Source organism: Anolis sagrei, chromosome 10 (assembly GCF_037176765.1).
Source record: "Anolis sagrei isolate rAnoSag1 chromosome 10, rAnoSag1.mat, whole genome shotgun sequence".
Classification (NCBI taxonomy): domain Eukaryota; kingdom Metazoa; phylum Chordata; class Lepidosauria; order Squamata; family Dactyloidae; genus Anolis; species Anolis sagrei.
In genome coordinates, this window is record NC_090030.1 from 21,560,794 (window position 1) to 21,588,282 (window position 27,489).

General features: G+C 41.9%; 1 protein-coding gene across 1 annotated transcript; it reads left to right on the forward strand.

Moving 5' to 3' along the window:
- On the forward strand, positions 1 to 24,833 carry LOC132762890 (sestrin-3-like). Its single transcript, XM_060756119.2, has 9 exons — positions 1 to 141; positions 8,912 to 9,121; positions 10,984 to 11,166; positions 12,694 to 12,918; positions 14,027 to 14,126; positions 15,769 to 15,887; positions 17,939 to 18,129; positions 19,655 to 19,799; positions 23,456 to 24,833. Exons 1-9 carry the CDS (start codon positions 103 to 105, stop codon positions 23,543 to 23,545), a joined length of 1,302 nt encoding a protein of 433 aa, XP_060612102.2. The 5' UTR covers positions 1 to 102; the 3' UTR covers positions 23,546 to 24,833.
- Positions 24,834 to 27,489: the final 2,656 nt, after the last annotated feature.

Below are 27,489 nucleotides of genomic sequence, written 5' to 3' on the forward strand. Positions count from 1 at the left end.
TCGAGTTGGAGCCCCGCCCCCTCGACTCCTAGTCTCCCGGCTGGGCTTGCAAGCGCCGGGACTGGGTTGCCCAGGCATTTGAACGCCGAGGAGGCCCCGAAAATGATCCTCTGCCCGCCGAAACAGTGCCAGAGGCTGCAGGTAGGAGGGAAAGGCTGCAAAGGGAGGGAGGAACCTTGCAAAGAACTCTCTCTGCAAAAGGAAGAGCCTTTCCATTCACTTTTTTTGCAATGGGGAGAAAGAAAGGGGGCTGAGCTCATTTGCACCCCCCTAAAAAGTCACATCCGCCCCTTTGAATGGCCTTCAAGTGGAAGACAGACCCTTCTCCAAAAATAATATTATTTTGCCTCCTTTCCCCCCTCTTAGGAGAGGCAGCCCCGCCCCCTTTGGACCCCCCCCCCCAAAAAAAGAGGCCTGAGAAAGGACCCCCAAAATCCCATTAACACCCCTTGGACCCTTTAAAACCTCACAAAAGAAAGGCCTTTTCAATGGTGGCCCCCCAAAGCCTTGTTTGCCATTCATTCATCCACTTTGCTGGGCTTTGTGGGGTTTATAAAGGGGGAGGGGGTGCTGCAAAAGGGAGGGGGGGTCTTTCAGCACTCTCCCCAGCCCCCCCTTCCCCTCCCCCCACTTTGCTGGGGGGAGGGGAAGGGGGAGACCCCAAATTGGGGGGCAAGAGTGAGCCCCCCTTTTGTGGCTGCCCCCCTCCCCCTGTTTTGGCCCATGGAGGGGCTCTCTCAGCTTCCCCTTTGTCCCATCCGGAGGGGAGGATGATGGGGGATGATGGGGGATGCTGCCTCCCCTCCCCCCTCCCCTTCCCCTTCTCCTCCGCGCTGCCAATCAAACTTGTTTTTCTCTTTCTCTTCCTGCGCTTCCCCGCCGGCGCCGCTAGGGGCGCTCGAGGGCAGCTTTTCTCTGCAGCAGAGGCTTTAATGGGATTCTCTCACATTGTTATTATTATGTGTCCAATTGGGGGGGTTGGCCATAGACTGGGGCCACAATGGGGCTGTGCTTTGGGGTCCCCTGGATCCAAAGAAGGGGGGTTTCCCTTTTGTGCCTTGCTCCAGATTTAATTCTGGTGTGTTAATCTTTGTTCCAGGCATGTTATTTGAATGCTCTTGGGTTGCATCTGAGTGTCTTGAGCCCAGTAACAAACAAAATGATACTAATAATAGTAATAATGACAACAAATTAGTATTACTAATAATAAATTAGGAAAAGTAATGGTAATACATGAGTAATAGTAATAATAATAAATTAGTAATACTAATAGCCAATAATATCTGAGTGTCTTGAGCCCAGTAACAAACAAAATGATACTAGTAATAGTAATAATAACAGCAAATTAGTATTACTAATACTAAAATAGGAAAAGTAATGGTAAAATATGAGTAATAGTAATAATAATAAATTAGTAATACTAATAGCCAATTAGTATTAGTCATAATATCTGAGTGTCTTGAGCCCAGTAACAAACAAAATGATACTAATAATAGTAATAATAACAACAAATTAGTATTACTAATAATAAATTAGGAAAAGTAATGGTAAAATATGAGTAATAGTAATAATAATAAATTAGTAATACTAATAGCCAATTAGTATTAGTCATAATATCTGAGTGTCTTGAGCCCAGTAACAAACAAAATGGTACTAATAATAGCAATAATAACAGCAAATTAGTATTACTAATAATAAATTAGGAAAAGTAATGGTAATACATGAGTAATAGTAATAATAATCAATTAGTAATACTAATAGCAAATTAGTATTAGTCATAATATCTGTGTCTTGAGCCTAGTAACAAACAAAATGATACTAATAGTAGTCGTAACAACAAATTAGTATTACTAATAATAAATTAGGAAAAGTAATGGTAATACATTAGTAAGAGTAATAATAATAAATTAGTAATACTAATAGCAAAGTAGTATTAGTCGTAATAAATTAGTAATACTAATAGTAGTAATAATACATTAAAAATAGCAAATTAGTAATAATAGAAAATTCGTAATAGTAATATTGATAAAAATAGTAATAATAGTAACAAAGTAATGTTACTAATAATAAATTAGGAAAAGTAATGGTAATATGTTAGTAATAGTAGTAATAATAAATTAGTAATACTAATAGCAAATTAGTATTAGTCATAATAAATTAGTAATAATAATAAATCAAAAATAGCAATAAATGTGTAATAATAGAAAATTTGTAATAGTAATAGTGAAATAATAATAATAATAAATTAGTATTACTAATAATACATTAGAAATACTAATAACAAAATAGTAATAGTCACAATAGTGATAAATTAGCAGTACTAATAACAAGTTAGTATTAGTAATAATAAAATAGTAATGGTAATGCATTAGTAATAGCAATAATAATAAATTAGGAATACTAATAACAAAATAGTAAGTCATAATAGTAATAAATTAGTAATACTAATAACAAATTAGTAATACTAATAACAAATTAGTAATACCAATAATAAATCAAGAAAAGTAATGGTAAAACATTAGTAATGGTAATACTAATAAAATGGTAATACTAATAACAAAATAATAGTAATAAATTAGTAATACTAATAATACTGAAATAAAAAATTAGTATTACTAATAATAAATTAGGAATAATAATGGTAATACATTAGTAATGGTGATAATAATAAATTGGTAAAATTAATAACAAAATAGTCATAGCCATAATAGTGATAAATTAGTAATTCTAATAACAAAATAGTAATAGTCATAATAGCCCTAAATTAGCAATACTAATAACAAAATAGTATAGTCATAATAGTAATAAATTAGCAATACTAAGTTATTATTAGTAATAATAAAATAGTAATGGTAATGCATTAGTAACAGTAATAATAATAAATTAGGAATACTAATAACAAAATAGTAGTAATAATGCTAACAACAAATTATTACTTATTTTGTTATTAATCTTTTATTATGCTATAGTTATTATATATATCTTAGCATGCATATTAATAATGTAATATATCGTAATGATTGTTAATATAGTAATATATTATAAATATATAAAATATGCTATAATATATATAAAGTATATATTTAATACAGTGTGTATATATATACACTGTATATTTAATTATTTTATTAATAATTTACTATGCTATTAATATGCATAATATATGTGTTATATATATTATTAAGAGTAATATACTATATGTTGGTAATTTATTTATAGTCCGAAAAACCTACAACAACCCTATTTATTTATTTATTTTGGGCATTAAAACACACAATTACAATTAAAACAATGATAAGCATTCAATTAAAACAGTTCGACAGTTAAATCCAATCAGTCCATTGTAGTCCACTAAAACATTCGCTTCCCAGTTGATCAATTTATTGCACAAATGCAATATACCAATGATTGTTAAGGGTTAGGGTTAGGGTAATATATTATTATAAATATTATTATAAATAAAGTATTATATTCTATTATATTACTATATTATTATATTATGTTGTATACGGTATATTTTATTAATAATGTATTTTACTATTATTATGTTATATATATAATTAATATATTGCACTATAATAATTTTTAATATTACATATTATTATGAATAGATATAGTTATATGCTTTATATGTAATTTTTGTTTTTAATGATTTATACTATTATTTATATATATTATATATTTTATATTATATATACATATCATATCATATATATCTTATATATATATTAATAGTAATGTTATACTATAATTAATATAATATATTATTATAAATATATATAATAATATACTGTACTATATAGTATGTTATATATATAAAATTGTCATCTATATAGATAAAAATGTAATGTTCATTTGTGGGATTAACATAACTCGAAAACCACTGGACGAAATGACACAAAATTTGGACACAATACACCTATCAGGTCAACAAGTGACCATCACTCATAAAAACACTAAAAAACACAGCAGAAGAGACTTTAAAAAGCCAAAAAAACAAAAATTACATGACAATGCATGTGCAAAATCACATCTATACACAAACACACAAAAATAGATACACACATATGCATATATATATATATACACACAAAACACATATACACAGACTGGGCCACAGCAACGTGTGGCAGGGGACAGCTAGTATTATATATATAGATGTAATGTTCGTTTGTGGGAGTAACTGAACTCAAAAACCACAGGACAAATTGACACCAAATTTGGACACAATACATTTATCAGGTCAACAAGTGACCATCACATATAAAAACACTAAAAAACAAAGCAAAAAAAAAACCCAAAAAGACACTACAGTGCATGCGCAACACAACTCCCCCTGGCAAACAAAACACACAATAGCATATCCACACTCTCTTTCAGACTACAGCACCCCTAGACCAGGCCCTTTAGGAGAGAAGGATGATCCAAATGCACTGCTTCCAAGATGCAAGCTTTCTTCTTCTTGGATTTCTTTGAGAGCATCCCAATCCCTGCATATTTCCAATTAATTATTCCTGGATTACAACTCCCAGCAATCCTCCAGATAGATAGATTAGATAGTGGTAGGTAGGTAGATGGATGGATCAGGAGTATTGCTGGGAATTGCAGTCCAAGAATAGGTAGAGAAGGAAGAAAGGGAGAAAGAGGAAAGGAAATAAAGGGGGGTGTGGAAGAGAAGGAAGGAAGGAAAGGAGGGAAGGAATGAGGGAACGAAAGAAGAGAAAGAGGGAGGGAAGATTGGCCACAGCAACGCGTGGCAGGTACAGCTAGTTCTTAATAATAATGTATTATAATATTATTATTAATATCTATCGTAACACACACACATATATGCATACATTATACCAGCCATCCCCTGCCATGTGTGTGTGTTTGCGTATATATATGTGGTTTTGCACATGCGTTGTAATGTAATTTTTATTTTTTGGCTTTTCAAAGTGTTTTTTGCTGTGTTTTTCAGTGTTTTTATAAGTGAGGGTCACTCATTGGCCTGAGAGGTGTCTTGTGTCCAAATTTGGTGTCGATTCGTCCAGTGGTTTTTGAGTTATGTTAATCCCATGAATGAACAGTACATTTTTATTTATATAGATTAATTAATAAATAGTAATATTTTATATATATACTGTATATATATTGTTGTTGATGATTATATATGTGTGTGTGTGTATGTATGTATGTATGTATGTATGTATATACCACTTTTCCTCTCTTAATATTATTATTAATTTGGGGGGAGAGGTACCCCATCTTGCACCCCAACTTTCAATTCATCTAGTGCGAGTTATGTTAATCCCACAAACAAACATTACATTTTATTTATACAGATTAATAATTTAATAGGAAAATTTTATATGTATATATATACACACACACTGTATATAGATAGTTGTTGATGATTATATATATATAATGTATGTGTGTGTATATATATGTCACTTTTCCTCTCTTAATGTTATTAATTTTGGGGAGCGGTACCCCTTCTTGCACCCCAACTTTCAATTCGTCCCGTGTGAGTTATGTTAATCCCGCAAACAAACATTACATTTTATTTATACAGATTAATAATTTAATAGGAATTTATATATATATATATATATATATATATATATATATACACACACACACACACACACACACTCTGTATATAGATAGATAGTTGTTGATGATTATATATAAAAATGTATATATATATGTCACTTTTCCTCTCTTAATGTTATTAATCTTCGGGAGAGGTACCCCTTCTTGCACCCCAACTTTAATTCGTCCAGTACGAGTTATGTCAATCACACAAACAAACATTACATTTTTTATTTATGTAGTTTAATAATTAATAGGAACATTATATATATGCTGTGTGTGTATATATATATATATATAGTTGTTGATGATTATATATATGTGTGTGTATATGCCACTTTTCCTCTCTTAATGTTATTATTAATTTTGGGGAGAGGTACCCCTTCCTGCACCCCAACTTTCAATCCGTCCAGTACGCGTTATGCTAATCCCACCAACGAACATTACATTTTATTTATATAGATTAATAATTAATAGGAAGATAGATAGATAGTTGATGATTTTATATATATACATATATATATATATATATATATATATATATATATATATATATAATGTATATATATGCCACTTTCTCTCTCTTAATATTATTATTAATTTTGGGGAGAGGTACCCCTTCTTGAACCCCAACTTTCAATTCATCCAGTGTGAATTATGTTAATCCCACAAACGAACATTATATTTTTATTTATATAGATTAATAATTAATAGGAATATTTTATATATATGCTCTCTGTGTGTGTGTGTATATATATATATAGTTGATGATGATTATATATATATAATGTATATATATGCCACTTTTACTCTCTTAATGTTATTATTAATTTTTGGGAGAGGTACCCCTTTTTGCACCCCAACTTTAAAAAACGACAATATACTGGAAATCGATGATTTTACAAATTGTCTAATTATATTTCTGTCATTTGAAAAATAATACATCTATATAAACTACCACAACAGTTGAATTCTTGGCTCTTTCGCAATAAAATAGTGTTCCCAATATTGCTTTTTAAATGCTCAAGCCTAAGAATTACGTTATGGTAAAGCTGTGCAGGAATGTTAAGAATAGGAACAAGGAAAATCCTGCCTGGGCAGCCAGTGATTTTCCACTCTCCCTCCTCTGTCTGTCCTTTCATTCTCTTTCTAGTAAAGCTCTGTGCCACTGCACTCTGGGAGGTGTAGTTTTACTCTGCTGTTCCTCCTCAAAGTACAGCTCCTAGAATTCCTTTGCTGCAATAATTCTACAGTGTAGACTCATCTAAGCTACAGCATAAGACCATTGGAATGCATACATTGAAAGCAATGAGGAGAAGACATTAAAATGCAATGGAAAATGCATTGTTGAGAATTCAACCCAAAGCTAATGGAAAAGTTTTGCTTATGAATGAGATCAATTGAGGATTGAAAGGAAGCTCCATTTATCTCCATATCTACAATAGTTGAAAATGAGGGCTTTCTTATGCCTCGGAGCTGGATCAGTGCTTCAGTGCTTTGTAGTTTGGTGGGCTTCTTTTCCCTTTTTGAGGCCGGCAACCTAAAGCTTCATGGCGCCAGTCTTATATCCTCTGTATTGCTGCCTTCTCCTATATGGGAGCATGTCATGGTTGGCCTCCTTCAGCTCAGGCCTGGGTTGCTGCTTGCATACAGCATGGAGGCAAGGATCTCGATTTGGAAGAGATCCCCAAGGGCTATCTAGTCCACCCCTTTTCTGCCGTACAGGAATATACAACTAAAACATTTCTGAAAGATGCCCATCCAACCTCTGTTGGAAGGCCTCCAAAGATGGAGAGCACACTTAAGTTGGAAGGGATCCCCAAGGGCCATCTAGTCCACCCCTTTTCTGCCGTACAGGAATAGACAACTAAAGCATTCCTGAAAGATGCCCATCCAACCTCTGTTGGAAGGCCTCCAAAGATGGAGAGCACACTTAAATTAGAAAGGACCCCCAAGGGCCATCTAGTCCACCCCTTTTCTGCCGTACAGGAATAGACAACTAAAGCATTCCTGAAAGATGCCCATCCAACCTCTGTTGGAAGGCCTCCAAAGATGGAGAGCACACTTAAATTAGAAAGGACCCCCAAGGGCCATCTAGTCCACCCCTTTTCTGCCGTACAGGAATAGACTACTAAAGCATTCCTGAGAGATGCCCATCTAACCTCTGTTGAAAGGCCTCCAAAGATGGAGAGCACACTTAAATTGGAAGGGACCCCCAAGGGCCATCTAGTCCACCCCTTTTCTGCCGTACAGGAATATACAACTAAAGCATTCCTGAAAGATGCCCATCTAACCGCTGTTGAAAAGCTTCAAAGATAGAGAGGTTACCTCTCAATCTTTAATCAATATTACACTTAAATTAGAAGGGACCCCCAAGGGCCATCTAGTCCACCCCTTTTCTGGCGTACAGGAATAAACAACTAAAGTATCCCCGAAAGATACCCATCCAACCTCTGTTGGAAGACCCTTGAAGATAGTCCACCTCTCCCATCTTCTATCAGTAATATACTTTTAATTGGGAGGGACCTCCAAGAGCCATCTAGTCCAGCCCTCTTCTGCCATGCAGAAATATACAACCAAAACATTCCTGAAGGATGCCCATCCAACCTCTGTTGAAAGGCCTTCAAACATGGAGAGCATGCTTTAATTGGAAGGGACCTCCAAAGGCCATCTAGTCCAACCCTCTTATGTCATGAAGGAATATGCAACTAAAGCATCTCTGAAAGATGTCCATCCAACCTCTGTTGAAAGCCCCCTGAAGATAGCCCACCTCTCCATTTTCAATCAGTAATGCACTTAAATAGGAGGGGACCTCCAAGGGCCATCTAGTCCAACCCTCTTATGTCATAAAGGAATATATAACTAAAGCATCCTTGAAAGATGCCCATCCAACCTCTGTTGAAAGACCCCACCTCTCCATCTTCAGTCAGTAATACACTTAAATAGGAAGGGACGTCCAAGGGCCATCTAGTCCAACCCTCCTTTTCCATACAGGAATATACAACTAAAACACTCCTGAAAGATGCCTATCCAACCGCTGCTGAAAGGCCTTCGGAGAGCATGCTTTAATTGGAAGGGACCTCCAAAGGCCATCTAGTCCAACCCTCTTCTGCCATACAGGAATGTACAACTAAAGCACTCGTGACAAATGCTGACTGAAAGGCCTCCAAAGTCCTCCACTTTCTGAGGAATGGGAAGGGACCTCCAAGGGCTATCTGGCCCAACACACTTCTTCCATGCGTGCATGCCTAGCTAAAGCATTTCAGGTGCCAGACAGGTGTCTTGCCATCAAGGGATTTTCCTGACTGGCCTCGTCCCTCTTCTTTCCTTGCAGGCGGCCAAGATGAGCGCCGGAGGGGACACGGAGCGGGCCCCACAACTGTATTTGGCGAAGGCGCTGTCTGGCCGGAGCCGCCGGGAGGCCCTGACCCAACAGATGGGCCTCCACCCGCCCTACCTGGAGAGCTTCCTCAGGATGCAGCACTACCTCCTCCACATGGACGGGCCCTTGCCCTTCGACTGCCGGCACTACATTGCCATCATGGTGAGCCCCAAAACACCCAATATATTTATTATTATTATTATTATTATTATTATTATTATTATCATCATTAAAGCATGGTCTAACTTTTATTATCATCACCGCCAGCATCAACTTGGGATATACATTATTATTATTATTATTATTATTATTATTATATCCTCAACATCAAAGCAGGGTATAATAACTTCTATTATCATCATCATTATCACCATCAATGTGGGATAAGTAAAGGTAAAGGTTTCCCTTTGACATTAATTGTCATGTCCGACTCTGGGGATTGCTGCTCTACTACTATAATTACTATAATTATAATTACTGGAGCTCCCGGTGGCGCAGTGGGTTAAACCCCTGTGCCGGCAGGACTGAAGACTGACAGGTTGCAGGTTCGAATCCGGGGAGAGGCGGATGAGCTCCCTCTATCAGCTACAGCTCCTCATGCAACGACATGAGAGAAGCCTCTCACAAGGATGATAAAAACATCAAATCATCCGGGCATCCCCTGGGCAACGTCCTTGCAGATGGCCAATTCTCTCACACCAGAAGCGACTTGCAGTTTCTCAAGTCGCTCCTGACACAACAAAAAAACCCACTATAATTACTGTTATTTTAGCGTAGTCATTGGCAATTATGATTTCTTTGTGTTACTTTATGTCGGCATTGAATTTTTGCCATTAGTATGTTGTAAACCGCCTTGAGTCCCCCCAGGGGTGAGAAAGGCGGTATATAAGTACAGTAAATAAATACATAAATAAATCAAAACAGGATATAGTTTTCATTATCATCATCATAGTCGGCATCAAAGTAGGATACAAATATATTATTATTATTATTATTATTATTATTATTACTAGCCGTCCCCTGGCACGTGTTGCTGTGGCCCAGTCTGTGTATATGTGTTTTGTGTGTATATTTGTGTATATGTGTATATATGTGTGTTTGTGTATATGTGTAGTTTTGCGCATGTGGTGTAATTAATTTTTTTTGGGGGGGGGGTGCTTTTAAAGTCTTTTCTGTTGTGTTTTTCAGTGTTTTTATGAGTGATGGTCACTCGCTGGCCTGATAGGTTATTGTGCCCAAATAATAAATGTAATAAAAATCAATTCGTCCAGTGATTTTTGAGTTATGTTAATTCCACAAACGAACATTACATTTTTATTTATATAGATTATATCGTCATCATCAAGGCAGTATATAGGATATTATTATTATTGTTGTTATTATTATTATTATTATTTTACTGACACAAACACACAGTATGACATAGCAAACGAGATATATATGCTGGATTTTGTATCACACATTACATTTTTATTTATATAGATTATATCGTCAGCATCAAGGCAGGATATAGGATATTATTATTATTATTATTATTATACTGACACAAAAACGCAGTATGACACGGCAAATCAGATATATATGCTGGATTTTGTATCACACAATCACAAGTCGAACCCTTATTATTATATTATTATTATATATTATATTATAATATTTATTGTTATTATTATTGGGCCCCTGGTGGCACAGCAGTTAAACCGCTGAGTTGCTGAACTTGCTGACTGAAAGGTTGGTGGTTCGAATCCAGAGAGTGGGGTGAGCTCCTGCTGTTAGCCCCAGCTTCTGCAATTGTGGAATTTAAAGTCCAAAACTCCTGGAAGTTTGCCCTTGCCTGCCCTATATAGCTCAGAATGCATCTACAGTGTAGAATGAATGCTGTTTGAGACTACTTTAAGTACCTTGGTTGAATGCTAAGGGATACTGGGAGTTGTAGCTTGTGACTCTGGGGGGAATCTATGGCATTTTGGGGGATCTCTCTCTCTCACTCACTCCGCTGACCATTCCTGTGTCCGGCTCTCCAGGCTGCTGCCCGACACCGCTGCCGCTACCTGGTCAACCTCCACGTCCTGCAGTTCCTGCGTTTGGGGGGCGACCCCCTCTGGCTCCGGGGCCTGGACTACATCCCCCCGAAGCTCCGGAAGCTCAGCGAGATCAACAAGATCCTGGCCCATCGACCCTGGCTGGTCGGCAAAGAACACATCGAGGTGAGCCTGGGGGGAGGGACCCCTTGACTGTCCCATACACCTGCCCTATATAAACCATATATACTCGAATATTTATTTATTGTGTCAGGAGCAAACCAAGGGTACAATTGAGATGTATTTGAGAAAACACAACGTTTAAAAACTTGGACATTTAATAGAGTAAAATAATAAATGTTATAATAAATAAAAATAATAACTGTAATAATAACAATAGGGTAAAATAATGTAATAGCAGCAGTAATAATAAAATAAAATAAATTTCATAATGATAGAGTAAAATAGTAAATGTAATAGTAAGAGTAATGTAATAGTAAGAATGTAATAGTATGTAATAGTAAGAATAGTAAGAATAATAAATGTAATTCTAATAGAGAAAAGGAATAAATGTAATAATAATAATAAATGTAATAATAATAATAAATAGAGAAAAATAATAAATGTAATAATAACAACAAATAGAGCAAAATAATTCAAATGTAATAATAATAGTCAATAGTGTAAAATAATAAATGTAATAATAATAGAGTAAAATAATAAATAACTTTGATTCGACTATAAGCCGAGGAGGACTTTTTCAACATAAAAAGGGCTGAAAAACTCAGCTTATACTTGAGTACTTATGGTACCTTATTTAATCAAGACAAATGCTCATTTTTGGGGAGCTAAATGACCTGGCCCCAATGAGGGAGCTCATGAGGTTCATGTCATACGGTCATCTTAGTGCTGACACAAAGCAAAAAGGGGAGCTGCTTCAGGAGCTCCTCTTTGGGGAACTTCATCTTTAATTAAATGGGATTTGTAGTTTGGTGAAGCACTAGCTTTTTTGGCAGAGAAGGCTCAAGACTTTGTAAAACCACAGCCCCCACGACTCCATGTTGAGAGATAAAGCAGGATATAAATAAATAAATATTGAATAATAATGAAAGGATAACGGTTTTCCCCTGACACTATGTCCAAGTCATATCCAACTCTGGGGGATGGTGCTCATCTCCATTTCTAAGCCAAGGAGCCGGCATTGTCCATAGACACCTCCAAGGTCATGTGGCCAGCATAACTGCATGGAGCGCCGTCATCTTCCCACTGGAGTGGTACCTATTGATCTACTCACATTTGCATGTTTTTGAACTGCTAGGTTGGCAGAAGCTGGGGCTAACAGGGGGAGCTCATGCTTCTCCCCGGATTCGAACCTGCAACATTTCAGTTAGCAAGTTTAGCAGCTCAGCAGTTGAACCCACTGCACCACCAAGGACTCCTAGAATAATAATACTAAATAATAATAAACAATAATACTAAATAATAATTAATAATAGTAAATAATGATTAATAATAAGTGCACCCACAATGAAATAGTTCATAGGCCTGGAATCCAACCATCCTGCCTGGATTTCCTCTGAACCAGATCATGCTTGGGGTCTGCTGAGTGGAAGGGAGCCTAGAGGTGTGGGTCGGGAGGTTCGATGGAGGTCTGCCTTGAGCCCTAGGACCCTGGCATTAAGGCCCATCTCTGTCATCGTTGTTTCCCCACAGAAGCTGCTGAAGACCGGAGAGCAGAGCTGGTCTCTGGCGGAGCTGGTGCACGCGGTGGTGCTGCTGGCCCACTACCACGCTCTGGCCAGCTTCGCCTTTGGCTGCGAGACGGACCTTTGCCCCGAAGGACGGGCTCTGCTGCGGCTGGGGCTGCCGGGGGGACTCTGCTTCTGCGACGCCGGGCACGGAGCCGGGACGGAGGGGCTGCCGCTCGGGCGCAAGCGGGTATTCTTTCCATGTGCTTTAACATTTTGTACATATTTACTTTTGGCTGGAGGGGATACTTCAAAATCTATCCATACAGAACAATAATAAATAATAATTTGGGCAGGCCTTCAAGACAGGTGCTCCTGTAGCTGTTTGGGACTTCAACTCCCAGAAGCCCCAGTTATGTGGCCAAGGCTTCAAGTGACTCCACTTGAACATTATTAGGAAGGACTGTCCAGCATTGGAAATCCGGTGGAGGATGGTTTTTTGGAGGATATTAAACAGATGTTGGATGGAGAGCTTTGATTGTGTTTTCCCTGCCTGGCATGAAGGGGGTTGGACTAAATGCGCCGGGATTGTGGCGCAGCTGGCTGAGTGTTAGCTGCATTCACTCTGACCAAAAGGTCATGAGTTCAAAGCCAGCCCAGGTTGGAGTGGGTTTCCAACCAATTGTGTGCAGCCTGTTGTCGACCTTTGCAACCCAAAAGACAGTTGCATCTGTCAAGTAGGAAAATAAGGTACCACCTTAAAGTGTGGGGAGGCTAAATTAACTGATTTATGAGGCCATAAAGAAGACTCCAGCAAAGCATTCCAACGGGGAAGCATGCGGGGAATGCGGAAGTGCTTCATCAGCGTCCTGGCGGCCAGAAAAAGTTAAATAGCCTCTGTCTATGTCTGTATATGTTTGTATGTCAAAAATTGGCATTGAATGTTTGCCATATATGTGTACACTGTAATCCGCCCTGAGTCCCCTGCGGGGTGAGAAGGGCGGAATATAAAAGCTGTAAATAAATAAATAAAGGCCCTTGGGGGTCCCTGGACGTCTGGGGGAGGTCTTTAAACAGATGCTAGATGGCCATCTGTCATTAGGGATTAGATTGTGCTATTCCTGCAGGTAAGCAGATGGGGGGCTTGGACTGGATGGCCTTTGGGGGTCCCTTCCAATGCTATGATTCTATGGTTCTGATGTCCAAAACCTCTGGTTGTCTGGTCTCAATCGTAGAAACATAGAAGAGTCCTCCAAGGGGCTCTTCATGCCATGGGTGGGCTTGTGGGGCTGGCTTTTGGGTGGATCTCTGGACTGACTCCATGCATTATAACTGGGCTTTTCCTCCCTCCCTCACAGTCCTTGGACTCCTGTGTGGAGCTGGAGTCCCTCCGCGACCGCATTCACCGGCTGCAAGTGGAGCAAGAGGAGATGCGGCTTCCCTCCGACCGGGACGAAGGTGAGCCCCCCCCCCCCCCCCTTTATTTAAATGCATATTTGCTGCTCTGCAGGTCCATTTTCCACATGGAAATGCATTCCCTTCTCATCCTTCGTAGTTTACTCTTCTCTGGAAGCACAATCCAGCCAAAAGTCAAGAACCTTTGCCTCCCTCCCCAAACTTATATTGGTAGAAAAATAGTATGTGTGCATATATATGTGTGTGTATAAAATACTATCTATCTATCTATATACTGTATATATAAATATTTACTATACTATACACCAGGCATGGAAAAACCTTCTTACTTGGGGGCCGCATACTAGCACTCCCTGCTAGGAGTACTGGCTGCTTGGTGATGGAAGGAAGGAAGGGAAGGAGGAAAGAAGGACAAGAGGTTGGAAGGGAAAGATGGAAGGAGAGAGAGGGAGAGAGAGAAGGAGGGAGGAAAGAAGGAAGGAAAGACAAATGGGAAGGAAGGAAGGAAGGAAGGAAGGAAGGAAGGAAGGACAAAAGAGCGAAAGGGATGGAAGGACGAAAGAGGGAGGGAGAAGGAGGGAGGAAAGACAAATGGAAGGAAAGAAAGAAGGAAGGACAAAAGAGCGAAAGGGAAGGATGGAAGGACAAAAGAGGGAGAGAGAAGGAGGGAGGAAAGACAAATGGGAAGGAAAGAAAGAAGGAAGGACAAAAGAGCGAAAGGGAAGGATGGAAGGAAGAAAGAGGGAGGGAGAAGGAGGGAGGAAAGACAAATGGGAAAGAAAGAAAGAAGGAAGGACAAAAGAGCGAAAGGGAAGGATGGAAGGACAAAAGAGTGAAAGGGAAGGATGGAAGGAGAAAGAGGGAAGGACGAAAGAGTGAAAGGGAAGGATGGAAGGACAAAAGAGTGAAAGGGAAGGATGGAAGGAGAAAGAGGGAGAGAGAAGGAGGGAGGAAAGAGGGAAGGAAAGACAAATGGGAAGGAAGGACAAAAGAGTGAAAGGGAAGAATGGAAAGAGAAAGAGGGAGAGAGAGAAGGAGGATGAAAGGGAAAGAAGGAAAGACAAGTGGGAAGGAAAGCAGGAAGGAAGGACAAAAGAGTGAAAGGGAAGGACGGAAGGAGAAAGAGGGAAAGAAATGGGAAGAAAGGATGAAAGGGTGAAAGAGAAGGATGGAAGGAGAAAGAGGGAGAGGGAAGGAGGGAGGAAAGAGGGAAGGAAAGACAAAAGGGTGGAAGGGAAGGAAGGAGGGAGAGAGAAAGAAGGGGAAGGCTGAAGTAAAGAGGGCAAGGAATGAAGGATGAAAGGGTGGAAGGGAAGGAGAAAAAGGGAGAGGAGGAAGAAACGAGAGAAGGAAGGAAGGATAGGGTGTTGAGAGAGAGGAGGGCCTGAGAAAAGAGTTCAGAAGAGCATTTGACCCTTGGGCCTGGGTTTCCCCATACCTGCTATATAGTATATATCTAGCCATAGGGATATAGCACAACCCCTTCCTCCCAATTGGCTCTGACTTTTCTCTTACCTGGAAGGGTAAGGAGCATATTCCTGGGTGCATTATTTTAATTGCATTTGTTGTGTTTTAATTGTGTTTGCAACCTAACACACACACACACACACAGAACTGTTTCCCATCCCCAGGTTCAAAGGCGCTGTCCCACTGCTGACTTTCTCATGGCTTTTCTGCCTCTTAGGTTCCGACGGGGGGCTCTCTGGCGCGGCAGACCTCTCCTGCTTCCTGCAAGACCCCGGCTTCGGCTACCAGGACTTTGCGCAGTGCGACAAGGACCGGCTGCAGATCTTCCGCGTCCAGGTGGGTCTGGCTGCTTCACGGGGATCCCATCCATAGGGGCCATCCTCTCCTTCCCTTCCCTTTGTTCTCTACCTTCCCTCCTTCCCCTTCATTCTCTCCTTCCTTCTTCTCTCCATTCATTCATTCCTTCCTTCCTTTCCTTCCTTTCCTCTCTCCCTTCCTCTCTTTTCCTCCCTCCCTCCCTTTCTTACTCTCTCCCTCCTTCCCTTCCTCCATCTTTTCCTCCCTCCCTTTTTCCTCCGTTCCTCCCTTTTTTCCCTCCTTCTTTTCCTTCCTCCCTTTCATCCTCCCTCCCTGCCTTTCATACTCCCTGTTTTCCTCCCTTCCTCTCTCTCTTCCTTTCTCCCTCCTTTCCTTTTGTCCTCCCTCTCTTCCTCCCTCCCTTTTCGTCTTCCCTCTTTTTCTCTTTTCCTCCTTCTCTTCCTTCCTACCTCCCACCCTTTTGTCCTCCCTCTTTTCCTACTTTCCTCCCTCCCTCCCTTCCTCCCTCCCTCTTGTCCTCCCTCTTTTCCTACTTTCCTCCCTTCCTCCCTCTCTTCCTTTCTCCCTCCCTCCCTTTCGTCCTCCCTCTTTTCCTCCCTTTTGTCCTCTTTTCCTCCCTTCCTCCTATTCCCTTGTCCCTTCCTCCATTTCGTCCTCCTCTTTTCCTCCCTTCCTCCTACTCTTCCCTTCTCCCTCCCTCTCTTTCGTCCTCTTCTCCTCCCTTCCTCTCTTCCTTCCTCCCTCCCTCCCTTTTGTCCTCCTCTTTTCCTCCCTTCCTCCTCTCTTCCTTTCTCCCTCCCCTCCTTTCATCCTCCCTCTTTTCCTCCCTTCCTCCTTCTCTTTCTCTCTCCTTCCCTTTCGTCCTCCTTCTTTTTCTCACTTCCTCCTTCTCTTCCTTTTTTCCTCCCTCCCTTTCGTCCTCCCTCTTTTCCTCCCTTCCTCCTTCTCTTCTTTTCTCCCTTGCTCCCTCTCTTCCTTTCTCCCTTTTGTCCTCCCTCTTTTCCTCCATTCCTTCCTCCCTTTCTTTCTCCCTCCCTGCTTTTCATCCTCCCTCTTTTCCTCCCTTCCTCCCTCTCTTCCTTTCTCCATCCCTCCCTTTCGTCCTCCCTCTTTTCCTCCCTTCCTCCTTCTCTTCTTTTCTCCCTTGCTCCCTCTCTTCCTTTCTCCCTTTCGTCCTCCCTCTTTTCCTCCCTTTTGTCCTCTTTTCCTCCCTTCCTCCTATTCCCTTGTCCCTTCCTCCATTTCGTCCTCCTCTTTTCCTCCCTTCCTCCTACTCTTCCCTTCTCCCTCCCTCTCTTTCGTCCTCTTTTCCTCCCTTCCTCTCTTCCTTCCTCCCTCCCTCCCTTTTGTCCTCCTCTTTTCCTCCCTTCCTCCTCTCTTCCTTTCTCCCTCCCCTCCTTTCATCCTCCCTCTTTTCCTCCCTTCCTCCTTCTCTTTCTCTCTCCTTCCCTTTCGTCCTCCTTCTTTTTCTCACTTCCTCCTTCTCTTCCTTTTTTCCTCCCTCCCTTTCGTCCTCCCTCTTTTCCTCCCTTCCTCCTTCTCTTCTTTTCTCCCTTGCTCCCTCTCTTCCTTTCTCCCTTTTGTCCTCCCTCTTTTCCTCCATTCCTTCCTCCCTTTCTTTCTCCCTCCCTGCTTTTCATCCTCCCTCTTTTCCTCCCTTCCTCCCTCTCTTCCTTTCTCCATCCCTCCCTTTCGTCCTCCCTCTTTTCCTCCCTTCCTCCTTCTCTTCTTTTCTCCCTTGCTCCCTCTCTTCCTTTCTCCCTTTTGTCCTCCCTCTTTTCCTCCATTCCTTCCTCCCTTTCTTTCTCCCTCCCTGCTTTTCATCCTCCCTCTTTTCCTCCCTTCCTCCCTCTCTTCCTTTCTCCATCCCTCCCTTTCGTCCTCCCTTTTTTCCTCCCTCTCTTCCTCCCTTCCTCCTTCTCTTCCTTTCTTACTCCTTGTCTTCCTCTCTTTATTCCTTCCTCCCTTTCTTCCTCCCTCCCTTTCTTCCTTCCTCCCTTCTTTTCCTCCTTCCTTCCATCCTCCCAGCGTGGCCCCTCTAGCCCTGTTTCCCTTCCTTCCTTCCTTAGGACTACTCCTGGGAGGACCACGGCTTCTCCCTGGTGAACCGGCTCTATTCGGACATCGGGCTCCTACTAGATGAGAGATTCCGGACAGTGGACGGCCTCAAGGGTGGCTCCATGGCCAAGCGGCAAGGCTGTGAACACGCCGCCCTCAAGCGCGCCATCTGGAACTACGTCCACTGCATCTTCGGGATCAGGTACCGATCTGCCCATCATCCCTGGCGTATTATTGACCCTTTTCACTCAAAATTAATGCTCAACTTTTTCAGCAACATTACCTCACCAGAATTAGGGCATGCAATATGGTAGTCATGGTGCCGGGCCAAAGCAAAAGGGGAAGTTGCTTCAGGAGCACAAGGAGCTCTAATTTAAAGGCATATTGCTATGGGATCCTGGGATTTGTAGTTTGGTGAAGCACCAGCCTTCTTTGGCAGAGAAAACTCAAGACCTTCTATCCGTATCAAGTTTGGTCCAGATCCATCATTGGTGTTTTCTGTTCATCATGGGAGTCCTGTATGCCACGTTTGGTTCAATGCCATAATTGGTGGAGTTCAAAATGCCGTTTGGTTGTAGGTGAACTATAAATCTTAGCAACTACAACTCCCAAATGATAAAATCAAAAACTTTTGAGTGAATGACATACATTGGGTTGTTAGGTGCATGCTGTCCAAATTTGGTGTCAATTGGCCCACTGGTTTTCGAGTTATGTTAATCCCACAAACGAACATTACATTTTTATATATAGAGACCAGCCATCCCCTGCCACGCCTTGCTGTGGCCCACATGGGGGTTCTGTGTGGGAGGTTTGGCCCAGTTCTATCATTGGTGGAGTTCAGAATGCTCTGTGATTGTAGGTGAACTATAAATCCCAGCAACTACAACTTTCTATTTTCCCCAAACTCCACCACTGTTCACATTTGGGCATATTGAGTATTTGTGTAGAGTTTGGTCCAGATCCATCATTGTTTGAGTCCACAGTGATCTCTGGATGTAGGTGAACTACAACTCCAAAACTCAAGGTCAATACCCACCAAACCCAATATTTTCTGTTGGTCATGGAAGTTCTGTGTTCCAAATTTGGTTCAGTTCCATCGTTGGTGGGGTTCAGAATGCTCTTTGATTGTAGGTGAACTATAAATCACAGCAACTACAACTCCCAAATGACAAAATCAATTTTTTGAGTGAAGGACATACATTGGGTTGCTAGGTGTCTTGTGTCCAAATTTGGTGTCAATTCGTCCAGTGGTTTTTGAGTTCTGTTAATCCCACAAACGAACATTACATTTTTATTTATATAGATATAAAAATGTAATGCGCATAACTCAAAAACCACTGGATGAAATGACACCAAATTTGGACACAAGACATCTAACAACCCAAGGAGTGACCATTACTCAAAAAATCACCAAAAAAGCGAAAAGAACTTTAAAATAAAAAAAGATAGAAGATGACACAGCACATGCACCCAAATGAATTCCATGTCCCCGTCCCCTGTAGCTGCCACAAACTATGTTGAATTGGTTGAGACTTGATGAAATACTCATTGAAAAACTATAGCAAAATGTGCTGCAGAATGTCCCTCCCACAAATACAAAGTTTGTACAGTTTAATAAACTTTTTCCATGTTTTTATGATAGAACCAATTAGGAAATGTCATTGAAAACCCAGGAACGACAATCGTGTTACATAGTGTAATAAGTAATCATAAACACCCCTTCCCAGGTACGACGACTACGACTATGCCGAGGTCAACCACTTCCTGGAGCGCCTCCTCAAGCTCTACATCAAGACGGTCACCTGCTTCCCGGAAAAGATGAATCCGGAGATGTTTGAGCGCTTCTGGAAGCAGTTCAAGCACAGTGAAAAGGTAAGAGAAGGCAAGCGTTTGAGGGGAGACGAGGCAGAGAAAGCCCAAAGGGAAGGGAAAAGCCAGTGGGATTCTGAGCTGCTTCCAAAGAAGTCGAATTTCCAGATCGCCTGGAATAATAACCTGTGTCCACTTCTGGGCAAAGCAATTCAAGAGGAATAATCTATATATATAAATTTGTTAGGGGCATCCAACGAGGAAACAAAACTCAAAACCCCCCCCAACGAAACTGTACCAAAATTGCCATGCCCATAACACAACCCACAAGGTACAAACATATCTACTCAAAATGAAAAACAACACAACAACACACTCACAAAACGGCAAAACAACAAAACTCAAAAAAACCCAACGAAACTGTACCAAAATTGCCATGCCCATAACACAACCCACAAGGTACAAACATATCTACTCAAAATGAAAAACAACACAACAACACACTCACAAAATGGCAAAACAACAAAACTCAAAAACCCCCAACGAAACTTAACCAAAATTGCCATGCCCATAACACAACCCACAAGGTACAAACATATCTACTCAAAATGAAAAACAACACAATAACACACTCACAAAACGGCAAATCAACAAAACTCACAAACCCCCCAACGAAACTTAACCAAAATTGCCATGCCCATAACACAACCCATAAGGTACAAACATATCTACTCAAAATGAAAAACAACACAACAACACACTCACAAAACGGCAAAACAACTGAGCATGCGCATTGGTGCCCAGCCGCAAGTTCCCTGGCGCACGCACACAGTTCCCTCTGCGGAAGCCATGCCCACTCCAAGCCCCGCCGCGCCGCTTCCCGCACACACACACCCCCGCCGCACGCACACACACAACCCCACGCTCCATCACTCCCCCCGCCACACACACACGCGCAACCCCACTCTCCCCCGCTGCCGCACACACACACACAACCTCACGCTCCATCACTCGCCTGCCCCAATCTTACCTCCTTTTACTTCACGCCACCTCCAAACCCCACCGCACCCCTTCCCGCCCTGTCAAAATCCAGGAAAGAAGGAAGAAAGAGAAAGGGAGATAAAGAAAAGGGGGAAGGAAGGAAAGTTAGAGAAAGAAGGAAGAAGAAAAGGAAAGAAAAGGAAAGATGGAAGGAAAGAAAAGAGAGACAGCAGAAGAGAAAGAAAAAGGGGGAAGGAAGGAAAGAGGTAGAGAAGGAAGAAATGAGAGACAGAGGGAGGGAAAGAAAAAGGGGGAAGGAAGGAAGGAGAGAAGGAAAGAAAAAAGGGAATGAAAGAAGGAAAGAGGGAGTGAAGGAAGGGGGAAGATGTAGAGAAAGAGGGAGGGAAGGAAAGAAGGAAAGAGAGAAGGAAGAGAAGAGACCAGAAGAGAAAGAAAAAGGGGGAAGGAAGGAAGGAGAGAAGGAAAGAAAAAAGGGAATGAAGGAAGGAAAGAGGGAGTGAAGGAAGGGGGAAGATGTAGAGAAAGAGGGAGGGAAGGAAAGAAGGAAAGAGAGAAGGAAGGAAAGAGACCAGAAGAGAAAGAAAAAGGGGGAAGGAAGGAAAGAGATAGAGAAGGAAGAGGAGAAGGAAAGATGGGAGGGAAGGAAGGAAGGAGGGAAAGAAGGAGAGAAAGAGGGAAGGTTGGTCACAGCAATGCGTGGCGGGTAAAGGTTGTTATTTCTATGATTATGATGATGCTATTATTCCTCTGAGACCCTTTTAGGGGGAATGGGAGAGGTGTCAGGTCCCGGAGGCAATGCATTGCATTATTGTTATTGTTATGATGGTGGTGAAATAAAAGGAAATAAAAAGCGAAAGAAGGAAGCAAACAGGGAGGGAAGAAAGGCAAAGGAAGAAAGGGGGAGGGAATGAAGGAAAGAGAGAAGGATGAAACCAAGTAGTGAAAGAAGGAAAGAAAGAAAGAGGTAGAGAAGGAAGAAAGGAGAGAAAGGGGGAGGAAAAGGGGGAAGGAATAGGTAGGGACCTCTCTTTCATAATAGTCCAGATATCTACCTCAACTTTGATAAGTTTTACTATAGGCCACAGCAACGCGTGGCAGGGCACAGCTAGTGACCACTAAAAGGGCCACTAAAAGGATGAAAGGTCTGGAGAACATACCATAGCCCAGTGTTATGCGAATGCTAGGAGTTGTAGTTTGGCAAGGTCTTGAGCCTTCTCTGCTAAAGAGTGCTAGCTAAAATTCCCAGAATCCCATATTCTTGAGACACAGGCCGTACGAGTGATGCATTCACTCTATAGTTTTTTCCTAATTGAGATGTAAAGGAGAGGAAGGAACGGATGGTCAGGGAGGCCGCGCCAAACTTCTGGAGGAGGAAGGGGAAGAAGAGGATACCTTTCCCTTCCTTGTAATGTGTAGTTTATTCATCTTAATGGATTGTAAGAATTTGAAGTATAAGCTTGGAAGAGACCCCCAAAAGCCATGCAGCTCAACTCACTTCTGCCATGCAGAAAGACACAATCAAACCCCTCCCAACAGGTACCTGTCCCTGCTTAATAATAATAACAACAACAATAATATTAGAACCATAGAATTGATAGAGACCCCAAGTGCCACACAATCAAGCTACTCCTGACAGATGCCCATCCAACCCCTGCCTAATAAAAAAAACAAGAGAACCATAGGCTTGGAAGAGACACCCAAGAGCCATGCAGTCCAATCCCATTCCACTAGGCTGAAAGACACAATCAAACCACTCTCGACAGATACCCATCTAGTCCCTGCTTAATAATAATAATAATAATAGAACCATAGAATTGGAAGAGACCCCAAGGGCCACACAATCAAACCACTCCTGACAGATGCCCATCCAGCCCCTGCCTAATAACAACAACAAGAGAACCATAGGCTTGGAAGAGACACCCAAGAGCCATGCAGTCCAACTCCCTTCTGCCAGGTTGAAAGACACAATCAAACCATTCCTAACAGATGCCCATCCATTCTTAATAATAATAACAACAACAACAATAGAACCATAGAATTGGAAGAGACCCCAAGTGCCGCACAGCCAAGCCACTCCCAACAGATGCCCATCCAGCCCCTGCCTAACAACAATAACAACAACAGAACCATAGACTTGGAAGAGACCCCAAAAGCCATGTAGTCCAATCCTGTTCTGCCATAATAATAATAAAAATAGTAGTAGTAGTAATAATAATAATAATAATAATAATAGAACCTAGAATTGGAAGAGACCCCAAGGGCCACATAATCAAGCCACTCCCGACAGATGCCCACCCAGCCCCTGCCTAACAATCAGAGAACCATAGAACTGGAAGAGATTCCAAGGGCCATGCAGTCCAATCCCATTCTGCCAGGTTGAAAACACAATCAAACCACTCCCGACAGATACCCATCTAGTTCCTGCTTAATAATAATAATAATAATAATAATAATAATAGAGCCATAGAATTGGAAGAGACCCCAAGGGCCACACAAATCACTCCCGACAGATGCCCATCCAGCCCCTGCCTAACAACAATGAGAGAACCATAGAATTGGAAGAGACCCCAAGGGCCGTGTAGTCCAATCCCATATTGCTATACAGAAAGACACAACCCAAGCCCTCCTGACAGATACTCATTCAGTGCTTAATGATAATAATAACTGTGCCTCATGAACCCGCCTTGACCTTTTCTGCCTTGACCCTTTCCTTCCAGGTCCACGTGAACCTGCTCATCCTGGAGGCCCGCTTGCAGGCAGAGCTGCTCTACGCCCTGAGGGCCATCACCCACCACATGGTCTCCTAGGGCCTCCGTGGGCCACCTGCGCCGTGGCATTCACCTGCCGTGTTTACTTCACAGCCTTCTCCGCCCCTTTCCCCCTTTCGAAGCGCTCTTCCATCTTCATGTGCAGTCACCGGGCGGATGGGACCAACTCGGGGGCGAAGGGGCCTCTGCGTCTTTCATTTGAGGGTGCTTCCATAGTTCGGACTTTGCTGTCCGTTCCGGTATGAGAAACCAAGGAGGAGGTCAGATCCCGTCCTTCCCTGGCATCATTCCTGCTGCTGATGTTGTTCCTCATTGTGCCAACTTGACTTCCGTTTCTGGACATGGACCCTCTCTTGACCATTGGGTTTGGGTTGGGGGCAACTTTGGACATGGGTTTCAAACTGGACTTCTTTGGAGTTTTGTCGAGGAGAGTAAGGCTTATGCACATTCATCTCCTGCTGGTCTTTATGGGGTTCTAAGGGTGCTCAGTTGGGGGGGGGGTAGACTACAAATCCCAGAAGCCTTTCCTGGAGGGTCAGTGGGCTGTTCTGTTCCAGAAGTAAGGAAGGACCAAAACAGTTTGGAGAAAATGTGTGTGTGTTTTTAGCTATTTTGGACTAATTACCAGAAACTAGGGAGGGTTTTGGAAGTTGTAGTCCCAGAAAAAATCACTCCTTCTTCCCAAAAGGAATCCCATTGGGGGGTCTCTTTCCAAACCTTTCTACTGCCGGTCCCTTGCTCGCATGGCAGACTGCCGTCTCGCTGCGAAGGGCCCCTGATGCCTCCAAAGACACTCCATTCGTGGCTTTGTTTTTCTCCGTCCTTCCTTCCTGGGTTTCCTTGGGAGCAACGGATGTGTTTTTCTTCCAGTGTTGCTCTCACTTGGGTTTGTTTTATTCTAGTTTTTTGTGTGGGGGGGGGGGGGGAGGTGGCAATGTTTTCCTTCCAGAGAGATGCCGGGTTCGAGGATGCCTTGCTGGACTCTTGGCTTCGGAGGAAGGTTTCGCGCTCGGCTCCATCATCGGTTCAAAACACAGAATGGAACAGGCGGGACTGGTTTTGCACGCTCATCCGTTGGGAATTTGGGGGGCCAAAAGGGGTGGGCAAAGAGGCATTGTATTTTGGGGAGGGAAGGCCAGCGGGAAGCCTGGCAGAGGTGGCTGGTTCTGCACACAAACACACATTATGTATAGATATATGTATATGGCGGCAGCAATTGCTGACCTGTTTACTGTTGAAATGTTTTTGGGGGAGGGGGGAGGGGCCTCGTGTGGGAAGAGAGGAGAAAAAGCCTATTTTTGCTATAAATATAATGGTTTGACATGGAGCTCTCCGTCTGGTGCCTTTCTTTGGAGTCCCAAGCATAGCTTCAGCACATTGCAATATTCGTTCTGGGAAGAAATGGGAATTGAACATTGAAGGTGCATCTATAGGATTAATGCAGTTTGATGCCACTTATCATTTATTTATTTATTATTTAGAGCTTTTATAATCCAGTCTTCTCGACCTCCAAAGAGGGACTCAAGCTGGCTAACAGCAGGAAATTCATACACAAGTAGGATAAACATAATAGCATCATAATACATAAAATACACTAAAATACAGATCATACCATTACAAAAAGCCAGGTCGTCAAAGTAAAAGCACAAATTTATCACCATCCGCCGGTGTGGTCAGCAGTTATTGACACGATCATCATTCTGCAAATGCTATATTCCAAAGCCAAGTTTTTACCAGCTTTCTGAAAGTCAGGAGGGAAGGGGCAGATCTAACCTCCAGCGGGAGAGAGTTCCAGAGCTGAGGGGCCACCACCGAGAAGGCCCTGTCCCTCGTCCCCACCAAACGCGATTGTAAGGGTGGTGGGACCGAGAGAAGGACCCTTCCAGAAGATCTTAACAACCTTGATGGTTCATAGGGGAGAATCCGTTCGGACAGGTATCATTTATTCTCTGCGTTTTCTTTGCCAAAAGAGACCCAAAGCAACTGACATTAATAACATTAATGCAATTTGATGCTACGTCCTATTATTATTATTATTATTATTATTATTATTATTAGACACACAACAAGATTCGTACACAGCAAACAAGATCACTATGCTGGCTTTTGCATTTGATCATACGCCGAACACTTCCCAAGAATCTAGAACTGTGTGGTGTATTGGTGAATAACGCGTACAGATCCAAGTAGGGTGGCCTTTTGCAGCTCACAGATTGTAATTTTGTCAGCGTTGATTGTTTTTAAGTGCAGGCCAAGGTCTTTAGGCACTGCAACCAGTGTGGCGGTCACCACTGGGACCAACTTTACTGGCTTGTGCCAGAGTGTTTTCAGTTCAATCTTTAAATCATCATATTGTGTCAGCTTATCCAGTTGCTTCTTGTCAATCCTGCTATCACCTGGGATTGCAACATCAACGATCCATACTTTATTTTTTCCCACAATTGTGAGGTCAGGAGTATTGTGCTCCAAAACTCTGTCAGTCTGGATTCAGGAGTCCCAGAGTAGTTTGAAGTGTTCATTTTGTGTAACTTTTCTCAGGCTTGTGATCCCACCAGTTCTTTGTCGCAGGCAGATGGTATTTGTGGCACAAGTTCCAAAGGATCATCCAAGCAACTGTTGTGCCTCTGCTTGTAGTCCATCTGCGCCAACTTCTTACAGCACCTGAGTATGTGATCCATCGTTTCGTCGGCTCCCTTGCAGAGTCTACATTTGGAATCCGTCATCAACTTTTCAATTCTGGCTTTGATGGCATTTGTTTTAATTGCTTGTTCTTGGGCTGCAAGAATCAGGCCGCCCGCCTCCTTTTTCAGAGTTCCATTTATAAGCCACATCCATGTTTTTTCCTTGTCAATTTTGCTCTCAGTTTTTCTCAGGAACTATCCCTGGAGAGCCACCTTTTGCCTGTTTTCTCTTCTGCTCTGCATTGCATTTTTAAGGCATTCCCAGTTTGTCTTTTGCACTTCCCTCAATTTTGGTTCTTGACTTCCTTTCACATTATTTGCCAGGGCATGTTTCTCTTCTTCTACCATTTGTTTCACTTGCAGAAGCCCTCTCTCTGCCTCCTGATTTTCTGGGCAGGTCAAGTCTGTCGACATCACTACGTGGGTGTAAGGAATAGTGGATTGTCATCAGTTTTCTTGTTTTTCTGTCCAGATCATCCAGCTCTGCTTGCATCCAGTTTACAATTCCAGCAGTGTATCCGACGACAGGGATGGCCCACGTGTTGATAGCCTTGATCGTATTTCCACCATTTAATTTGCTCTTTAAAATTTTTCTGACCCTTTGGACATATTGTTTGCTGGCCACAATTTTCACATGTCCATGCTTGATATAATAATAATAATAATAATAATAATTATTATTATTATTATTATTATTATTATTTGAAACACAACAAGATGAGTCCACAGCAGACACTCTGCTGGCTGTTGAATTGGATCACATGTCGGACACTTCCCAAGTGTCTAGGACTGTGATGTATCGGCGAATAATGCGTGCAGATCCCAGTAAGGTGGCAGATGATAATTTTGTCAGCGCTGATTGTGTTTAAGTACAAGCCAAGGTCTTTAGGCATTGCACCCAGTGTGCCGATCACCACTCCGACCACCTTTACTGGTTTCTGCCAGAGTCTTTGCTGTTCGATTTTTAAATCCCTATATCGTGTCAGCTTTTCCAGTTCACATCGATGATCCATACGTTGTTTTTTAACACTATTGTGAGGTCAGGAGTATTATGCTCCTAAACTCTCTTTCTGAATTCGGAAGTCCCAGAGGAGTTTGGCGTGTTCATTCTCTGTAACTCTTTCCGGCTTGTGATCCCACCACTTCTTTGTCGCAGGCAGATGGTATTTGTGATACAAGTTCCAATGAATCATCTGAGCAATGGTGTTGTGCCTCTGCTTGTAGTCTGTCTGTGCGATCTTCTTGCAGCAGCTGAGGATGTGATCTATTATTATCATTGTTGTTGTTGCTCTGCTTTTTCTC

What these genes read in the sequence shown, in the direction of transcription:
- LOC132762890 (XM_060756119.2), top strand. Translation starts at nt 103, where the DNA reads ATGATCCTCTGCCCGCCGAAACAGTGCCAGAGGCTGCAG. An exon ending in AACAGTGCCAGAGGCTGCAG is followed by an intron (nt 142 to 8,911) that starts GTAGGAGGGAAA and finishes CTTTCCTTGCAG; the next exon opens with GCGGCCAAGATGAGCGCCGG. An exon ending in CACTGCATCTTCGGGATCAG is followed by an intron (nt 18,130 to 19,654) that starts GTACCGATCTGC and finishes ACCCCTTCCCAG; the next exon opens with GTACGACGACTACGACTATG.